Source organism: Actinia tenebrosa, unplaced genomic scaffold (assembly GCF_029948245.1).
Source record: "Actinia tenebrosa isolate PJP-AT-01 unplaced genomic scaffold, QUT_ActTen_1.0 PGA_scaffold1__47_contigs__length_23844297, whole genome shotgun sequence".
NCBI classification, from domain to species: Eukaryota; Metazoa; Cnidaria; class Anthozoa; order Actiniaria; family Actiniidae; genus Actinia; species Actinia tenebrosa.
This window is the reverse complement of record NW_028292578.1, coordinates 20,076,229-20,095,835: the sequence shown is the minus strand read 5'-3', so window position 1 is coordinate 20,095,835 and position 19,607 is coordinate 20,076,229. Positions and strand designations below refer to the sequence as shown.

Here is a 19,607-nt window from a genome sequence, read left to right as displayed (position 1 = left end):
AACCTTCGATGTAAAGGAAGCCCGAGCGAGATTTATGATACATTTTGAATAAAAAAAAATCAAAGCCTTCGTAAACTTTTTTGTAACATCTATCATCTCTCACAATGTTTGAAAAAAAAAAAATTCATGTAATACATTAAAAAAATGCTATATTTTGTTTCACTAGCTTTAGATTAGTTTGGGCTTCCTTTAGCTTAAAGCTCGAGGAGTACTGTAAACAAGTCACTGAAAACAAAATGGCGGACGAAGTGAAGGTTTTATGGTGAACTAAATCTACTAGCTAGATCTCTGAAATTTTTATCTAATAGCGCCAGAATAACGTTATTAATCTGAAGGATACTCAAATATTTCAGGTGATTAAATTATTTGGCTTGGAGTTTGCAAAGATTGGACATAAAAGATAAGCTAAAAGCCATCATAACAACAAACACATGTAGTTCAAGTCTACAAGACAGATCGTACTTCAGCTTAAATATATCTAAGATAAAAATGGATCTTAACATTCAGATGTTACAGGATATTCCAACAGCACGGGCATTCAACAGCATGCGCTCAGCCAGTGTGACGGAACTTTCCGCTCTAGACACCAAGGAGTTACGGCCTTTACTACCGTGTCTTGTTCGAATGGCGCTTTGTTCCCCAGTAGATCAAAGTCCCTCTTGGACCGAAGCAAGAAAGGGAATCCAGAAGATCCTCTCGGGATTAGAAGTAGTTAATTCTATCGTCGCTCTGCTGTCTGTGGATTTTAGCGTTCTCGAGCAAGACGCGTCGAAAGAGCAGGAACTACGAAGGAAAGTCGGAGGTGCTGGAGGAGCTTCGGTGCTTGTGGAGTCTTTACAAAATGAACTGGCGCTTGAATTTGAAAGGAGCGAACCGTCTCGAAGATTAAGACTTATTCTTAGTGAACTGTTGCGCATAATGAGCAAGGTAAATGGAGGGTTTGATAACATTTCCAAGGGAATAAAAGCCGTGGCGGCCATGTTGGAGATGCTTTGATAGATGTCACCAACATGGCCGCCATGACATGGTGTGCAAGCAAAAATGAAATAACTATAGAATATTATTTTGACACTTTCATTTTGTATCAACTTTTTATTTGTATACTCCAAAATAATATTTCTGTTGGGAGGGGGGGAGGGGGAAGAGGAGAGAGGAGAGAGGAGAGGGCAAGGAGTTGGTCAAAATGAGATTGTACTCCGGTTAGTAGAGAGAATCACACACCTCTGTACTTATAGCGATGAAGTGGTTGCCTCTCACCAATGCAACATGTGGTTTGAATTTCAAGCTTAGTATCATGTTAGTAAAGTTGGTGATTGTTTCTCTCCTTTTTTGAGGGTTTTTCTCTGGGTTCTCCAGTTTCCCTCCAGAATTTAATATCAAGTCACTTAATAAATGTATTTTCCACAGATATCTTTAAAAGAAGAGTTTATCCCAGAGAAATCAGAGCTCTTCCAGTGCGAAGTATTTCTGGAGGAAGTATCAGATGTAATCTGCATTGCACAAGCTGAACTCCCCTCACTACTCCCCTTAGAACAAGTAGCAGAGACACTGTTACGGGTGAAGTATGGTCCTTGGTTGCTATGCCGACTGGTTGCTAATGTTCCTGACAAGTTTGAACAAGGTATTAGTCATTAAAGACAAATGTATACTTCTAAATAAGTATCTTGCTTCTGTAATGTTTCTTATTAATAATAAAAACAGGATTAAATGACAATTATTATTGACATGTTTTTGTGATTGGATATTTAACAAAGATGTGAATGATAGTTGTTATTACATATATTTTATATTTTTAAATTTGTAAATATTAGTAGTTTTATATTGAGGGAGGGCCACAAGTTTATTAGTGTAGTACACTATTTAGTGCCACAATCATTAAATAAAGTTGTTATTATTATTATTATTACATTTCTTCAAGCAAATTTTGATCAGAAAAAAATTCAGAGCTCCAGGCAAGATTCAAACCTGTGACCTTCCGTTTGCTACAGTAGTCAGACGCTCTAACCAACTAAGTTACTGGACCTTATGTTGGTTAGTGAGGTATAGGTGGTATTTAACCCTGGTCACTTATTATTATGATCATTTTCCAGTTTGCTTTGCACTAATTTCAAACGGTGAAGTCCAAGATGACAGTAGTCTAGGAGGAATGATCAGAACACAAGCCTTAAGACAACTGTGTACCATGAATCCAGCTCATGCTCTTGTCATGCAGGCAGAAGCAACAAGACTCTGTTGCTTGCCAGGTTTAGCTGTTGCGCTGGCGCTGGACTTTGGCTCCGGTGCAAGAAGCAATGACAGAAGTGGTGGTGACCTGATAGCATTTTTGAGTGGCTTAATTTTGGGAGGTAATCTAAAAGTACGAAACTGGTTTGCCGAATTTGTTAAGATTGGACAAAAGGTAATCAAATGAATACACAATTATTTTACCTTTTCAGCTCTTGAGAATGAGTTTCTTTGTTATTGGGTTATTGATCAAGATTTTGTCAACATACTAATACTTAATGTTTTCATCCATTTTTTTGCTTTTTCCTTTTAGTCTTCTAGCTCCATTTTACATGCTTTAAGGAGCCAACTCTTAAAGGAAGTCTCGTCTCTTATACCCAAAAGAATGAAAAAGGATGCCGTCATTGTAACAGGAGACAGTGCTGGAGAAAGTACAGGTGGTGGGGAAACTCATGAGGACAGAGAAACAATGGAAATTTTAGAAGGTAATGAATCGTCAGGAATTGCAGAAGGGTTATCGTATGATTTGAGCGTCAAGGTATAAACAAAGATTATAAATAAAAAAAGAGCGGCAGTTGATTATGCCACTCCTTTGCCCTAATTAATTCATCAATTAGCTACATGAGTAGAGCTGCTTATGGAACAGGCTTATATCTGTAGCAACTAAGAGGTGTTAGAAATAAATAATATTATTTTAGTGATAAAAAGATAATAAAATGAAAAAAGATTTTGTAGGGTTCTTTTCAAGCAATTCTACTTATTTTTGTTATTTATTGTACTGACAGCAATGCAAATGAGTACCGACTTTGAGATTGTTGAAGAAGAAAAGCCACTAGCAGTTGTCCCCGAAGTTGAGACATTTGAGTCATTAGAAATCAGTGAAGATGACATAATTCATGCAAGTGCACTACTGAGGTTATACTGTGGGCTTAAGAATCTGGCTGGGATGAAGTTGACTCATGAGGAGACGGAAGTGTTATTGTCGCTTATCACTTGTCATGCCCCACCTACTGCCGCTGGTGTGAGATTTGTTGTTATTGGTTTGTGTACACTTTTGGCATGTCCGCAGATCATCAGGTAAGAGGATTGACCTCTCAATTTTATTGAACCCTGAAACAACCTCTGGGCTGATCTAAGTCAGGGCATGAATAACTCACAGATCGAACCCTGAAACAAAATCTTGGCTGATCTAAGTCAGGGCATGGATAACTCACAGATCGAACCTTGAAACAAATTCTGGGCTGATCAAAGTCACTGCATGAGATGGTCACAGGAGAACTTGAAAAAGCAGCTTATGACAGTGATAAGGTAATAGGCACTTCAGTTTACTTGTTTTTTTGTGATCATGTTTCTAGTACACCAGAACACGAGCAAAAGGCCATTCACTTGATCAAATGGCTGTCGAAGGAAGAGTCACACTATGAAACAGCCAGTGGAGTGCACGCATCATTTGGAGAGGTCCTGCTACTGATTTCAATCCATTTCCATAGCAACCAACTGGAGTCGATTGCTGAACTTGTCTCATCAATTTTGTCGATGAAAACAAAGGCTGGACCACTTAGTAGAGTGAAATCACTCTTCACGCAGGAACTATTCCCAGAAAAGGTTGGTAAAATCTAAAGACCTCTTTGCCTTGGGTATATTATTTTCCAATTTCAGATCATGTGTTATTCCCTAGAGTATCATTTCTTTGTTTAATGGTTGTGAATGAGAAGACAAATGATCATGGAAACAACTCAAACGAAAAATGCTATTCCCAAAAGAATGAGATGACATGTGGTCTGAAATAGAAAAGCATTGTACCTGTAATAAAACTGACGTTACAATCTTTACCAGGTTATCACCAGCCATGCTGTGACAGTTCCAGTCACTCCACAGTTGAACGGCAACATGACAGGATTTCTACCTATCCACTGTATTCATCAGCTGCTTAAATCTCGAGCCTTTACTAAGCATTATGTACCAGTTAAGGTAAGTTATAATCATCAGTATGAGCACCAGGTCTGTATTGTTGATTAATCACCCTCTTCCCCAAGGCTCTGTTAGGGGTAAATTCCGACATGCAACGTGGCCTTGAAGCTGCAAGAGACACAAATTAGTGAAAAACGACAGACTGCTCTAATGATTTGCCGGCAGCGAGGATCTTTTAATGGTAAATCCCAACAAGCCACTCAATATGTTCCAAAATTAGGACATAGGCAGTTGTAAAATTCAGATCAAGGTCATGAATAACCTCCTTCCCTAATAAGGCCTGCTTCCCGTCTTTGACAAAAATTATGTTTGATGAGAGAACTGATCTGTATTAAGGGATCAATCAATAATGCAATGAATGATATTCATTTCTAATTCTCCCTTAGAATTGGGTCTACAGACAGTTATGTACATGTATCACACCCCTCCACCCACTGGTGCCAGGACTTGTGGAGGTCTATGTCAACTCCATCATCAACCCAAGTAGTAAAGCATTTCAACAAGGTTTTACTGAAGCTGAAATTCTGGCGATATTTAAGGTACTGCGTATTAATACAATATAAAATAAAACTTGCAGTGCGTTGGAATGCAGCTCAATTTGGAGGACATAACAATAGGTCTCCAATTCTCATGAGATTAAAAAATTCTTGTTTTGTCCTCCAAATTGAGCTGCTTTGCTGTCACATGCAAGGTGTCTATTGTGAGGTTTGATCAAAATCATGAAAATCATGAATATTATATTATTTGAAGTTATGGCATAAATGAGGGAGGGGTCCCCTTTCTCCCTTCTCTTCCATCCTCCAATTTCTTTTCCCCTCCCTTTACCCTAATCACAGACCACTTCTACTGATTCAGCCATGTTTTATGTACAGGGTACTGCAGACACAGACAGCACCTCCCTCATCAGAAGGCCATCAGTCTACATGGGAAACGATGGTGGAGAAGACATGGAATCTTCCTTAACTTCACGTCTCTTGATGCTATACTATGTACTCCTCTACCAAGACTGTCTTCTCAACAATATGAAAGCTCTAGGTATGGTGAAGTGAAGTGATGGTGAAGTGATAAGTACCTTTAACTTTGCTCCGTGCACTTTTGATATTCGCACAGATTTTAGTCAGGGTAGTATGTGTTGCTTAAACCTCACAGAAGTGATGGTTGTAAAATATACATATAAACAACATTGCCTCTGTCGTAATAATTAAAAATATCAAGCTGAGCTTCATCTAATAATAATTGTTAATTACTGCGTATTTTTTCTAGTCAATTCTGAGGTCCAGCAAGAGTCGTACAGTACAGGTCTTCTAGCGCATATCCCAATCAAGTACCTCGTACTACAAGCAAGATCACGGCAGTCAGAATTCCGAGGTCTTTATGCTCCTCTTCTTCGCCTGCTCGTTACTCATTATCCACACCTTTGTCTTGTGGATGAGTGGTTGATCGAGGAAGAAATGCAAGATAAATCTTACCTGCAGGGCGTGGCAAAACGGGGGGTTTCAGGTGTGCTCAATGTGCGCTGTTCGCCTTTGAAGCTGAAAGAAGGTATGCTGGCTTCAAGAGTGTCTGGTTCTTGATTTTTAACTCTCCTGTTGCTCATCTCCATTTTAATTTGTTGTTTGGAATCCAAGCTACTTTAGAGATAAGGTCAAAATAATTGTCATTTAACATGACCAGATTTAGAGGGGAGGGGCAGGGTTACGTAGTACCCTTCCCCCCTGGAAGTGAAATCCTGGATTTTGTACTCAAATATGTCCAAAACTATATGTGAATCACTCAGGTTTGTGGGCATATGATGTGATAAGAAATAAATATACGAAAAGTTAGATGTTACATACAAAAATATTGTAACTAAAATGGAAAGTTTAAATTGCAGAAATAGAAATTAATGTATACTGTGTTTGCACACATTATTGTTAAAAATGAAAAGGTTTATATAAGAACAGCAGAATCAGCAGCATCAATAAAAGCCTGTACTCTGCAAGTGTCATTATAGCCCTGATATATCTTGACTTTTTTTTCTCATCACAGCTCTATCAGTAGTCCACGAGAACCCTTCAATGGCAATGCTTATCCTAACCAAACTTGTCAACATTGAGCCCAGTAACCTCATCCCTTACACTGACCCACTGGTGAATGCTCTACCTTCGATAGTACTACCCTCTGTTCCTAGACGAGTACAGATGCTCTGCTGCGAACTCTGGTCTAAAATAAGTACTGTTATACCAAGGAAGTGAGTAATTATGAAGTAAAAAAGAAAAACAGGGAAGGGCACTTTTTTTGTAATATTCACTATATTTTCCACTATATATCCACTATATGCATCACCACCCCCTTTCCCATTACACACACTAAAAACGTAGTCAAGGGAATGCTACGTTACATTATGAAATGGTATATTCTAAAATGGTTCATCTCAAGGTAGTATTGCTGGTAGAAAAGAAACAGGATAATTTATTATAGATTTGTCAAGCTGAATTGAGAATCAAAAATCATTCTTTCATTTCTTCTTACATTCACTTCCATTGTGTTTGGCCTCATGTAGGTCAATAATATAAGAAAATATGTGTATGAGAATATATAAGAAAATTTTAACTTGTGCTATATTTTTTATTTCAAAAATTCTTATATTTCTGTTTTCTCCCCTGCTCATCAGACTCTGGCTCGCTACTATAAATGTCTTGTGTCAAGATGGTGGACCGTCCTCATACACAGACGAAGATCTGATACGCGACCCTCTTACTGTACTCAGATGTAGTCCGAGGATTTTCAGGTAGATGTCAACAATTTTTTCTAGTTTTGCATTGGGGAGGGAGGGGGTGATGATTTTTCTCTGTGATTATATGGGAAAGAAGGTTCTTTGGTTTTCCTCCCTCCACAAAATCAACCTTTAAAGGTTCAAAAAATTACAAAGTCTATTGAATAAAAATTGAATGAATAAAATTTTACAGAATAAAATGATTTTGGTATTTTAAAATTATTTTTTGAACATAAAAAATTCAAGATTGGCAATGCAATTCGTTAATTGTCAATTTGTTAACACTTGACTTGGTAACCAACAGATGATTTCCTTCATCTGTTTTGTGATTAAACTGCTTTTATATGTTTTCCTTGATCTGTTTATGAATTATCTGCATGTATTTTGGCTTATTTATCGCACCTAATAATATCTTCATATTTACGGTTTTCAGATGTCCACCAGTTTTCGATATTCTAGTACGCATTCTTCGGGGATACCTTGCTGCTTCGCGTACAATGCTCAGCCAGCATCTCCAAGCCAATCCAGTCACTAAGCGAGCCTCTAGCAGTAATTACAGCAGTACTAACTGCAACATGGAACAGGAACGAGAAGAACTGAGGATAGCTTTAGTTGCTGCACAGGAGAGTGCTGCAATACAGCTATTACTGGAGATTTGTCTTCCTAGTAAACTGGATAAACAGGTTGGTTAAACTAGATAGGCAAGCTCAGTCAGATTAATTAGTTTAAAATATTGGTTGAACTAGATAAACAAGTTATTTAAGCTAAACAGGCTGGTTAAACTAGACAAACAGGTTACTTAAGGCAGGTAAACAGGTTAGTTGAGCTAGATAAACAGGTTTACTTAAGTTAAACACAGCTAAACAATTTTGAAGCTGATGAACAAGTTAGTTAAACTAGCTAAACAGGTTAGTTTACAGCTTTGTTGTTTATTTATATGTCTTGTTTTATATAATAACAAATTTATATTGTTTAATGTTTATTTTCTAGGATGGGAACAGCATGGATGCATGTTTACTTCGAGAGATCCAGTGTCGTGTTTGTTCATCCTTACATCAGATCTTCATAGCTGATCCTGCCATAGCTAAGCTTGTTCACTTTCAGGTATTTCCCTCCTGTCTTTCTAACACTTATCATCAGCCAGTGCTGAACCATTTGGTGGTTTATTTAACAACTTACTATTATTTTGTTGTGCTTCACATCGTGCCATCCCTTGCATGTATCCAGGATAAATAAATGATATTATCACTCTCATAGAAATAACATGGACTCTCCATGATGCACCCCTTGCATGTGACGTCAAAGCAGCTCAATCTGGAGGACAAACAAAAGAATTCCAATCTCCTGAGAATTGTTTTATCCCCCAGATTGAACTGCATTCCAAAGTGCTGTACGGGGTCTATATTATTCTAAAAAATGCTGTTGTTTTAAAATCCCCATCATATTCTTTGCCAGCTTGAGTTCTCAGTATTCTTTTCCATTTGTTGATGATATCTTGCAGGGTTATCCCTCCAAACTACTACCTGTCACAGTAGCAGGAGTACCATCAATGCACATTTGTCTGGACTTCATTCCTGAACTTGTTAACCAACCGCAAATAGAAAAACAGGTAAAGACACGTCTGACCTTGTCCTTGGAAAGCTTGGTAAATGTCTTTTGGTATACTCCTACTTTGTCGAGGGCAGGCCCTACAGGGGGAGGCATGCAGGGTTTGGGAGACTTAAATGATCCAAATATTTTGTGACCCTTCAAGTTCTACTAGCTTTAGCTGTTGTATCACAGCGTGGGACAATCACAAAGGCTCCAAACTAGGTGAAAGCCCAAAGATCGAATTAGAATTTAGTAGTTGATTTTTGAGGAGGGAGGAAAACTGGAGTACCCAGAGAAAAAACCTTGAAGCACAGGAGAGAACCAACAAACAACTCTACTCACATACGACACTGAGCTCAGCGGGACTCAAACCCGGGTCGCATTGGTGAGAGGCGGCGCATTAGCAGCGCACGCTACTGGTGCTTCCCATAAAAGACAAGTTCAAAGACAAACTGGCACTGACCTTGTGGTGTATAGGATTGCAGCTAGCCAAGATCTTGGCAGGGCTTTTAGATACAGTATCATCCTAAAATACAGTCTAGTACTGTCTTCTTATAAAGATCGAATAAGTTAATTTTCTATTTCTTTCATTCCAGCTGTTTGCTATTCAACTAGCCTCGTACCTCTGCCTCCAGTACCCCCTCCCCAAGGCCATGGGTGTGGCCAAGTATGTACTCAGTCGCCTGTCATCGCTATTGGCTGCATTACCAAGTAGCAAGAGGGCATCATTTTTCATCCCCACCTTACCAGCCTTGGTCAGATTTTGTCGAGCCTTCCCTCCTCTGCATCCTGAGGCCACATCTTTTTTGGTGCAGCTTGGTAAAGTGGCTGCGTCTCATGCTAAAGTCACCACAAACTTTGTTATTGGTAAGTCCGAAATATGGTAACTATTTTGTTTTTCTTGAAATTGCTGCATTGAAATATTTTTTTGTTTGTTTGTTCATTAATCCACCCATTCACCCACCCATCCATCCATTCATCCCTACATCCCTACATCCATCCACCCACCCACCCACCTACTCATCCACCTACTCATCCACCTACTCATCACCCATTCATTTTTTTTATTCCTATGCAGGATCCTACGACTCACTACTTGAGCGTCTTTCCCAAGGAATAAATTTGGGAGCAGAAAATATAGATGTAACTACTGACCATGAAGACCACGGCTTCACAGATGACGCCAACTATGATCAAATCGTAAAAACTTCAGAAAACAAAGACACAGAGGCCTCCAGTCATTCACAAGACATCAAACTTTGTGAACTAGTAGAAAAAACGTTTGCTGAGCTTGTTAGAATATCTGTGTTGAAACAGCATGAAGTATCCTCGTAAGTTCAGAGGACAAGGCTAAAATCAGGATCAGAGGGAGAATAGTTGCGTAGAAGTTTGCACAACGTTACCTTGATTAGCAGGAAACTCCTAAGGAGTGCAGACTGTTCATAGGTTCACTACGCAGAAAACACAAGGGACATAAATTCACAGATCAGACAAGTTCCTATCCTCAGGAAATCCTAGCCCCCTATGCAGACACATTAGGGTTGCCACCTTGTCATGCAACATTTATCTCAAGAACATTGAGTGACCAACCCCAAGGATGTCTCTTCTGTTTGACAAGTATTAAATGTTTAACAGCTGAACCAATAAATGTTCAGTAAATACAGCATAGTTAAAGGAAAGAAAGGATAAAAGGATGAAAGAAAAGAAACTTAGAAAAAAGAAAATAAACATAAGAAGAAAATAAAACTTGATGTCAAGCTTGTCCTACCATTAAATTTATTTACAAACCCTTGGTTTTGAATTTGGATAAAAATAACAAATTTCTCTAGTGAATATTGTTAATTTGTACACATAATGTATTTCTTATTTCAAAGATACTTAAACTTGATTGGGACATTCTGAATAAAAATTGCCTGGATTTTAAAGGGGCTTTTGGCAGGAAAGAATAGATTGCTAGAACTTTTCCTGCCAAAATGCAAATTGTCCCTAGATACAAGAAATCAAGTCTACAGGGCCCAGTTGTACAAAGGGTGGATAGCGCTATCTCATGGATAAATCCTTATCCAGTGGATAAGTTGATGCTGTTATCCAATAAATTTATCCACTGGATAAGATTTATCAGTCGGATAGTGCTATTCACCCCTCATACAACCGGGCCCAGGTCTATGAACCCTCCATCTAATATGTTACGACTTTACAAGTGTTAAATCTATAAAATGTCACTCTTACTTTACTGAACAATCTTGGAAGACTTCAAGTTAAAATATGCCACAGGAAGCCCATGACTATATTTTTGTATTTCTTTTATTGCTCCAAAAGTAGGAGAGTATAAAGGAAGACCTACTAATTTTTTTGCTGGCAATCAACGGTAATATTTTTTCATGTCTTTCTTCTTAGTTTAGCTGGTTGCTTTAGAGTGTTTGTGTATAAATGCCCTACCGTGATTAAGAATGTCATGTGCAACTTTGTTTATCATCAATGCTTGCTTGTATGTGCCGATGGAACCAGGCCATTGAGTTGACTGGCTTCGTTGCTGTCAGCTAACCACTCCTGGGTATAATAAATACAGGAGTGAATCATTAAATTATTACCAGTCTTAAATAACAGACAACTTCAATGACAGACAAACAGTTCCTGTCGTGCTATTTGGATGAAATCAACCACCACCATTATCATCATTATCATCATCATCAACATCATTATTTCTACACCATCATCACCATTATTATCATCATACCTGAAATCTGTTTTGGACAACACTTTGTAACTGTTGTCTTTGTGGTTTGTTAAGACTCAAGTTCTTGACCATTTGATACCAGTTGTTAATTACACTGAAAAACAAAACAGAATAGAAATTATGAACACAGTATGGTTACAGTACACATCATCATGGAGACACCATGGACGTGAATAGGGTTCAAACGAAAACCTTATTTATAGAAGGAAAAGTAACATGTATAAATCCCTTGCAATTCCCCTTACTTTTCCCTTTCCTGCAAAGCGTCTTCATATTTTTTTGGTAGAGGAATGGGTGATGCCTGGCAAAATAGAGAACATATATTTATGAATTATCTAACAGCAATAATTAAGAAAGTTTCAGAATATATCCACACCCCATCCACAGAGGAAATTCTGAAGGAAAGGGGGGTCAGAATAAGAACAAAATTACAGAGTTTGAATGGAAGAATATGGGAAGTTTATGGGAGTAGGGGGGTCCTTTAACAAATTCCCTCTGTGGTGGGTATGGAAATTTGAAATTCCTCGGTGAGGGGGGGGGGGGGGGGGTATGGATAATTTCTGGAACTACACATTTCAAATTTCAATGACTTCAAATTTTAAGGAGTATAAGTCAAAATGAGTCATTTATGTGAATTTGCGATTTGAGAATACTGAAGTCAAGGGTGTATAAAATGACATAGGCAAATCTGTTTCTATTTGTGTGCCTGGCTAAAGTCACAAGGGGGACAACGTGCACTTACCTCAGTAGATCCTTTCATACTGAATGGTATGTTGAAGGTAAAGAATTCCTGTACAGGCAGCTCACGATATACATCTGGTGGGTCCTGAACTTCAAGAATCTCTGAATGACCGTTACCTGTGACAAAGAAAGTATCACATTGGAACAACGCCCTCAAAAACAGGATGGTCAACAGTATAAAACTTAAAAGGAACAAAAGACAACAGCAACAGCAATAACATCAATAACAACAGCTGAGACAACATCCACTGCTGATGCTACTGCTGCTATAGCAGCAGCAACATCCACAGCAGCAATAGCAGCAACAATATAGTTACAAAATCAGCAGCAGGAAAAACAACAGCTGCAACAGCAACATCAGGAGCAGCAACAGCAGCAGAAATAGCAACAGCATCATCATCAGCATCAACAACAGAAACAGCAACAGTAGCAATAGCAAGATTAGCAGCAGCAAAAGTAGCAGAAATAGCAGCAGCAAAGATATAGCAGCAGAATCAGCAGCAAGGAAAACAAAATTAGCACCAGCAGCAACATCACCAGCAGCAAAGGCAGCAGAAATAGCAGCAGCTACTGCATCAGCAGCAACATCAACAACATCAACAACAGCTACCTCAGCAATAATAGCCTGCAAGGCAAGGAGAGGGCAGTCTCTTACCTAACAGCAAAGGTCTATTCCATTCATTAGTAGTCGTAATCACTCCCCATTCACTCTTCAGATGTTCCTCCAGCTTGGGATAGAAGGTATGATAAGGTGCCAAGGTGAGGTTCTCATTACCAGTCAGGATCAATGGTCTGGTAGGACAACATAAGTGGAAGGTACAGTTTACACATCCACTGCAAGGAGCAACAAACAAGAAACAAGTTAGATGTCTATTAGTGAAAAATATGTTGGCTGAGCCTATGAGAAATATGATTTTAAAAGGGACAGGAGACCCTCTCTTAATCAAGGAAATCTAGGGTGGCGTAGGGGTGGTGCATTTGCCTCTTATATCTAGTCTCAGGTTAGATTCCTGGAGTCAGCATCTCTACCACTAACTTGCCGCCATCCTACTGACAACCTTCGATATTCTTTCAACAACCTACCGACACTCTATCGACACCCTACCAACACTGATTTGGGGTCGTGTGGCTTCCTATTACCCTCCTCTGCCCCTTCCCTCATCCCAGTCAGCTCCCAAATACCATTCTTGTTCTGTTCTCACCTGATGGCCACCCTGTTACAGACCATGACAAAAGTCACATTCTCACAGGCAATAATATTGACCAATGTCTTGACACATCCAAGAACTATTGTAGAATTGTGACATTTTTGTACTGTCACTGACCTGGATAAAAATATTAACACTTACAGTAAAGTAAAATAATTTTCACACAATGATCTGGGCCAGGTTGTATGAGGGATGAATAGCACTATCGGATGGATAAATCTTATCAAGTGAATAAATTTATTGGAAACTGCATCTATTTATCCACTGGATAAGGTCCGATTTATCTAGTGGATAGCACTATCAACCATTCATACAACTGGGACCAGAATAATAATTTATTCACTTATATAGCACTATTTTCTCTTTGGTTATACCTTAGTGGACACAAGATATATATGTATGAGTAATGACATCTGTGTATTTTGACATCACTGCCAGCATAGATGTCGCTAGCCTGGATAAAAAAATAGTATGAAAAAATATATAGCATGAAAAAATGAGAGAATGGATGGGAAACAAAACAAAATAAAAGGAATTTTTGAATCCATAAAAAAAATGTTATTATACCTTGGCAACAGTCTGTTTACAAACTTGAGACATGATGACAAGCTTTAAGCTGTGAAATATATCGAACACATGAAAGAGTGTGGAATATGTGAAGTAATACTGTATATCAAGCATGAAAGAGAGTGAAATATTCAAAGTATTTATATATCAAAGAGTAAAAGTGTGTTTCATCTGATTTCCAAACAGTGAGAAGTGAGTTGAAAAAACAATCTGAAAAAACAATTTGAGGCAATTGGATAAAGAGTGAAATACTCTTTCACATGCTTGATGTGGCTTCTCAAACTACTATAAATAATTCTTGTAGAAATTCAAATCATAAGTTTCCCAGATTTTATTTAATTAAGATCACATTTTCAAACCTCCTTTGCGCTAGTGATTTACTTTGTTTGTCCTCAGAGTTATTAATAAATTTTATAAACATATAATAGACCTCCTTGGCTAGGGTGTGATGTTTTCCCATTTCAGACCATGTGTCATTCCCTTGAGAATAAGATTCTTTGTTTGAGTTGTATCCATATTCATATGTCTTCTCATGTGCAACTGAGCGCAATAAATGATACTTTTGGGAATGACAGATGATATGAGATGGGAAACCCAGCCAAGGAGTTATATATATATTTTTTATAAAATGCATTAATAATTCATGAGGACATGATTATGCCTGCACATACCCTAGCTGAGAAGGTCTATTTTGAATGATCCAACTGTGACATTTTCCGCACAATTCAAACTGCATAACAGGAGGGATTTTTTATGTGTACTTACTTCTTTGGTGCATAGATAATGTTACTCATGATCCTTCCCTTAAGTGAGGGGTCCTTGTTATCTGATTCTCTGTGCTTTACTATGCTGTGATCATCAAACGTATCACTGAGGCTCAAAATATCTGTTAATAGAGCATAACATTTTGTAAGAATGTGTAGTTCCAAAAATTATCCATACCCCCCTCACGGAGGAATTTTTTTAAGACACCCCCCTACCCCCCAGAAATTCCAATTTTTTTCCATACAAACTCTGTAATTTTTGTTCTTTCTCTGACCCCCCTACTCTTTGGAAATTCCAAATTCCTCTGTGGGGTGGGTATGGATGATTTCTGGAACTACACAATTTAAAAAATACAGAAACCCTTATTTCATGTTTGTTTTATTTTTAGTCACAACCTCATTTGACATGAAAAATATATCAAATTATATTTAGCTGCTAAAAACCTCTGGACTGATTAAAGTCATGGCATAGCTAACTTACAGATTGAATTTAAATTTAAATTTATCTGGTTAGGTTTTGTGGAGTTAGGAAAACTAGAGAGTCTGAAGAAAACCCCTACCAGCAAGGACTTGACAATGCTGAGTCCAGGATTTGAATCACAGACCCCAGAAATAAGAGATAAGTGAAATGTTGTTACTCTACTTGATTTTTCTGACCACTTTTGATCCCAATCCAATACAATTCTTACCTTTGTGCTTACTACCATGTGACAGGATTACTGACACTCCAAATGGATTGATCTGCAAATTAGATCTTAACCAACTCTGGAAATCACGGAATGAAAATGTCCTGCAGATCTGAAAAGTAAGGTAATTGTACAGTAATTTTTACAAAATGTGTACGTTTAGTTCATGAAGCATTGACATTGTATGGGTTAAGGGTAGTGTACCATTTGAACTCCGACCTACAGGAATGTCCCAAACAGAAGTACATCCTAGTGCTTAACACTTTCCATGTCAAATACTTGGCCAGGCACAGGACAGACCAGCTCAGACTAAAGAATCCTTCTTTTTTATCCACCTTTTTAGGAAGGGGGGGGGGGGGTGTTCTGTGCAACTTTAAATTTAAGATAAGTCTGAGTTAACTTTGTAAATTTTGAATCTTGGAGATTCCAGGAATTCCTTCCCCCTCCCCCTACCCCAAAGATTTTCCTAAAGAAAAGTAAAAAGATAAAAGAAAAGTCACTGCTGTAATCCCAGAGTTTCAAACTTTTAATCCTTACTTTAGAATAGCCACTTTTACTTGTTTCAGATTGTATCCTTGCCAGCTCTTCAAGAGGTTGGACTTTTCTGCAAGCAAGGAATTAAATTGATAAACCAAAATACCCAAAAACGAGCTTTTAATGATATTTATATTGAGCAAATTACAGACAAACTAAGAAAACCAAGAAGGACAAAAAGATTTCTTAGACTTATTACTCACTTGCTATCCACTGTACCTACAAACAAAAATCCTAGTGCATCCACAGCTTCCAGAGTCAAACAGGATTCACTTGTGTTTGAGTTCATGGTGGATTCTGAAATATAAAGAAAGGAAAAACTCAATATTGGACCTAACTGTTAATGCATACTCTAAAAAGGTTCCAGAACATTTCCATATCCCACCATGGATTAAATTTTTAAAAAGGTCCCCACCCCTGGGAAATTTCTGATTTCCTACGTGGTGGAATATGAATATTTTCTGGAACTACACAATATGGAAACACAAATATTTAAAGAAATACCTGGCTCCATAAGAAGTTCAAGAATTTCATTAAGATGATGAAGAATGAACATCATATAGTCATGTTCATCAAGACTCTAAGAAAAATAATATAAAACAAGACGTCATATACATGTAGCATGTCAATTACTAACACAATGCAATATATAATTTTTAAACGATCATATACACCATATATACTAGAACTTGGCTCCAACAGTACTGAGTTTAGAGTTTATCAATAATTGAGGTAAAGAGTCTGCTGCAATTTGTTTATTTATGGAGTACCTCAAAGGTCAGTTTTAGGACCTATTTTGAATTTACTACGAAACAATTTTAAATGAGTAATTCAGGTCAATAGATTTTTTTTAACACCTTACCTTGATGGCAATTGATCCTTTGTGATCCAAGTCTGGTGATCTGGAATGAGTTGGCCATCTTCAAAGTGAGTTAAGAAACTAAGAAACAGGTTTTGTTCAAAAGAGGAAGAAAATATGGAAAGATTTTATAAGCATAAGTATGGTTTTCCTGAAATGATTTAAGACGAATGAATGAATGAATGAATGAATGAAGGAGAGAACCAACAACCGAACGAACAAGTGAACTGAACAAAACAATTAATGGATGGATTGTATAAGGTAAAATAAAATTTATTGAAATTAAGTTGGAAATTACAAAACAGTGAGAAAAACCTTGAAATGTCTCACATTTCACATCAAAATTATTCTGAACAGAAATAGCATGACAAAAATATTTTTTTCTGACAGAAAAGGATACTCTTCACCTCCAGACACAAGAGAAGCCTTGAAGGAAATTTTATGAATTTGTTGAATAAATAAGAATAGAACGAACTGCAAGGTGTCAACTGACATCAAGTCCCTCAAATTTTCTGAAAATATAGAATTATTAAATGCTTGTCATAAATTTTGATTTCTCATTGGTTTGGGGAGAGTGAATCATGAGAGCACACAGCATGCGTGCACACTTTCTTTTTTATTATCAGTGGTTCAAAATAATGGCAATTCTAATTACAATTTTATAAACAAAATGGAAACAAACTTGCTAAGGCCTAGGGCAAACGTTGAACTTTCCACGCATTGAACTTAATTACATAAAAGAATGCCACCTCATTATCACCTGATATCCATTGTTTTTAATGAGTTCGGTGCATGGAAAGTTCGACGTTTGCCCTTGGCCTTACTGTGCTGTGCTGTATTGTGTATATATATATTGATTAGTAGAACATTTGCACTCATGCCATATGCACACACGTTTATTTCTTCTCCTAACACTTTTCTCATGTTCTGTCATTCTTTTCATTGAATACATTTAGTAAATTTATCATGGATCAAAATTTTAATTACAAAATACCTATTTCTTCTTGGGTTTTGCAGTGTAGATACTGTCTTTTCCAGGTACGGGAATCCTTAAAGCTTGATTGGGTAAGCATGTCAAATGTTTCAAAATACCTACAAAATTAATTAAGAAAAAAGTAGAAAATGTGTTACCACAAGTGATCCCAACCTCACCTTTTTATAGAAAAAAACATCTATGTACTACAGATTCTCAGCAAATATCACACATTTGATATATTTCTCCAGAGGATTGCCATTCCAGGTAGATTACAACTTCCACTCTCATGTGCCTTCTCATTGAACCAGTTCAAAATTTGAGCACAAGACCTGCTTGACGTCCCCACCCACCTCCCCAAGGTGATAAATTGAACTAGCTTCCCACTGCTAGATACCTGCTGGCTTCCATCTCGAAGGTCATCTTCCCAAAACTTAGTATCATTCCAGGCATTGTGTGTGGGAGCTCACATATATATATATATAGGTAATAATTTAGTACTCACATCCAAGCTTGATCATTGGATATCCCCAGCTTGTTACAAGCCACATGTTTCCACAGAGAATAGCTTTAAAAAGAAATACAAATGAACAACATACACCATATTCCTATCTCTGGAAGATAGGTGGAAGACTGGTACATAAACGTCAAAATGAGGTATAGTTGTCCTTCTTTCATTGCATTTATACTGAACAATATTACAAAGTGGGGAAAACCACTTTTTTTTGAATCGTAATCGTTCTACTGAGTTAAATGAAAATGTCATCCCAATTCTTAGGATATAATATTCCTTAGCTGAGTTTTGAAGTTTCCCCATCGTATTTGAATTTTTGCATCCCCACCATTACCTCCTTCCCCCATCCCCTTACAAGAGTTTGGCTGCAGACTATTTACAGCTGTCATTTCGGATTGTATGCTTTTGTTTACACCCTTAGAAATGAGTCCAAAATGCTGAAGCTGGTCCATACCAAGGAATATTTAATAGTGCTTTCCATTTCTAAACAACTAAAAGCCTGAAAACCATTCTTACGTGATGCTAGGAAAGCCTGCTTTGCCTTTACTCCTTGAGTAGATACACAATTTGTGCAGATTCTGTCAAACAAAGAGAAAATGTTATCTGTATTAATCACATCCAAACTTCCTGCCAACTCGATTAACGATGAATCCAAACATAAACATTGAATAAAACAGGACAAAACATCCTGCAAACATATAGGAAAACAAACCAAAGTATTACCAAATGTACAAGTGGCAGTATAAGTATTAAATTTCGTATAATTCAGCGTATAATTTTGGCAAATTTTACGAAAAAAAATTAGTTTTTAGTTGATAGTGAGCGAGCATTTTATGGTCTCAAAGAAGAGTTTTACTTACATGAAGCGTTAGTTTTGGGGGTAATGGGCTATGAATGGCGCCAGAATCAAACGGTTCAGCACGAACCCACAAAGCCAGAGTTGTCACCTCCATGATATAAGAAATTCAGTGGTTTTTAGCGTAAGGTTTTGAATAAAAAAGGGTTTGAAAGGTTTGAAGGGCTTCGCGCCTTCCTCCTCCTGCCCGCCATATTTCGTATTAGTAATGCAGCAAAGCACTATGGGTAATGCCTCTTCTTAAATGATTTATATTGACCTTCTTTTATTCCTTTCAAACTATTTTTTCTGACATTTTAAAAGTATTTAAAATTAATCTGATGATACTAAGCTGTTTTTGTAATCATGATACCCATTAGATTGGTTACTTTACAAGTTTTTGCTCTTTCGTTTTCATCACTCCAGTTTTTTTTCATTTAGTTCAAATTCTGTACGAATACTAGTAATGATGAAAAGGTAAATTATACACCGTGAAAAGATGAAACAACTTACTGACGTTTCGGACGCTAGTCCTTCGTCGGAGTAAAAGAGAAAGAACCACTTCTCTCCACTCTCCACTTCTTTCTCTTTTACTCCGACGAAGGACTAGCGTCCGAAACGTCAGTAAGTTGTTTCATCTTTTCACGGTG

General features: G+C 37.5%; 2 protein-coding genes across 2 annotated transcripts; one reads left to right on the top strand and one right to left on the bottom strand.

Moving 5' to 3' along the window:
* Positions 1–236: 236 nt before the first annotated feature.
* On the top strand, positions 237–10,307 carry LOC116292634 (integrator complex subunit 2). Its single transcript, XM_031699985.2, has 17 exons — positions 237–927; positions 1,408–1,621; positions 2,091–2,398; positions 2,537–2,708; positions 3,009–3,300; positions 3,579–3,828; positions 4,060–4,194; positions 4,581–4,733; positions 5,067–5,229; positions 5,458–5,736; positions 6,223–6,424; positions 6,848–6,964; positions 7,383–7,632; positions 7,940–8,053; positions 8,451–8,558; positions 9,136–9,406; positions 9,618–10,307. The coding sequence occupies exons 1-17, from the start codon at positions 490–492 to the stop codon at positions 9,872–9,874; spliced, it is 3,723 nt and encodes a 1,240-aa protein (XP_031555845.1). The 5' UTR covers positions 237–489; the 3' UTR covers positions 9,875–10,307.
* LOC116292635 (TBCC domain-containing protein 1) lies at positions 10,299–19,193 on the bottom strand. The gene is made up of 19 exons (XM_031699986.2): positions 18,983–19,193; positions 18,639–18,700; positions 18,114–18,176; positions 17,630–17,727; positions 17,036–17,147; positions 16,639–16,696; positions 16,281–16,356; positions 15,980–16,073; positions 15,780–15,846; positions 15,246–15,354; positions 14,558–14,678; positions 13,793–13,841; positions 13,600–13,679; positions 13,220–13,342; positions 12,673–12,851; positions 12,019–12,134; positions 11,522–11,577; positions 11,277–11,370; positions 10,299–11,089 (listed from the first exon to the last, which is right to left on the bottom strand). The coding sequence occupies exons 1-19, from the start codon at positions 19,073–19,075 to the stop codon at positions 11,015–11,017; spliced, it is 1,725 nt and encodes a 574-aa protein (XP_031555846.1). The 5' UTR covers positions 19,076–19,193; the 3' UTR covers positions 10,299–11,014.
* Between the last annotated feature and the right edge of the window lie 414 nt (positions 19,194–19,607).

Bases quoted from the DNA above. Each gene is read 5' to 3' on its own strand.
- LOC116292634 (XM_031699985.2), top strand. From the start codon at position 490: ATGGATCTTAACATTCAGATGTTACAGGATATTCCAACAGCACGGGCA. The intron at 5,230-5,457 runs GTATGGTGAAGT...TATTTTTTCTAG, and splicing joins CAACAATATGAAAGCTCTAG to TCAATTCTGAGGTCCAGCAA. The intron at 5,737-6,222 runs GTATGCTGGCTT...TTCTCATCACAG, and splicing joins GCCTTTGAAGCTGAAAGAAG to CTCTATCAGTAGTCCACGAG.
- LOC116292635 (XM_031699986.2), bottom strand. From the start codon at position 19,075: ATGGAGGTGACAACTCTGGCTTTGTGGGTTCGTGCTGAACCGTTTGAT. The intron at 17,728-18,113 runs GTGAGTACTAAA...TTAATTTTGTAG, and splicing joins TCCAATGATCAAGCTTGGAT to GTATTTTGAAACATTTGACA. The intron at 16,697-17,035 runs GTATCCTTTTCT...CTCACTTTGAAG, and splicing joins CTTGTGTCTGGAGGTGAAGA to ATGGCCAACTCATTCCAGAT.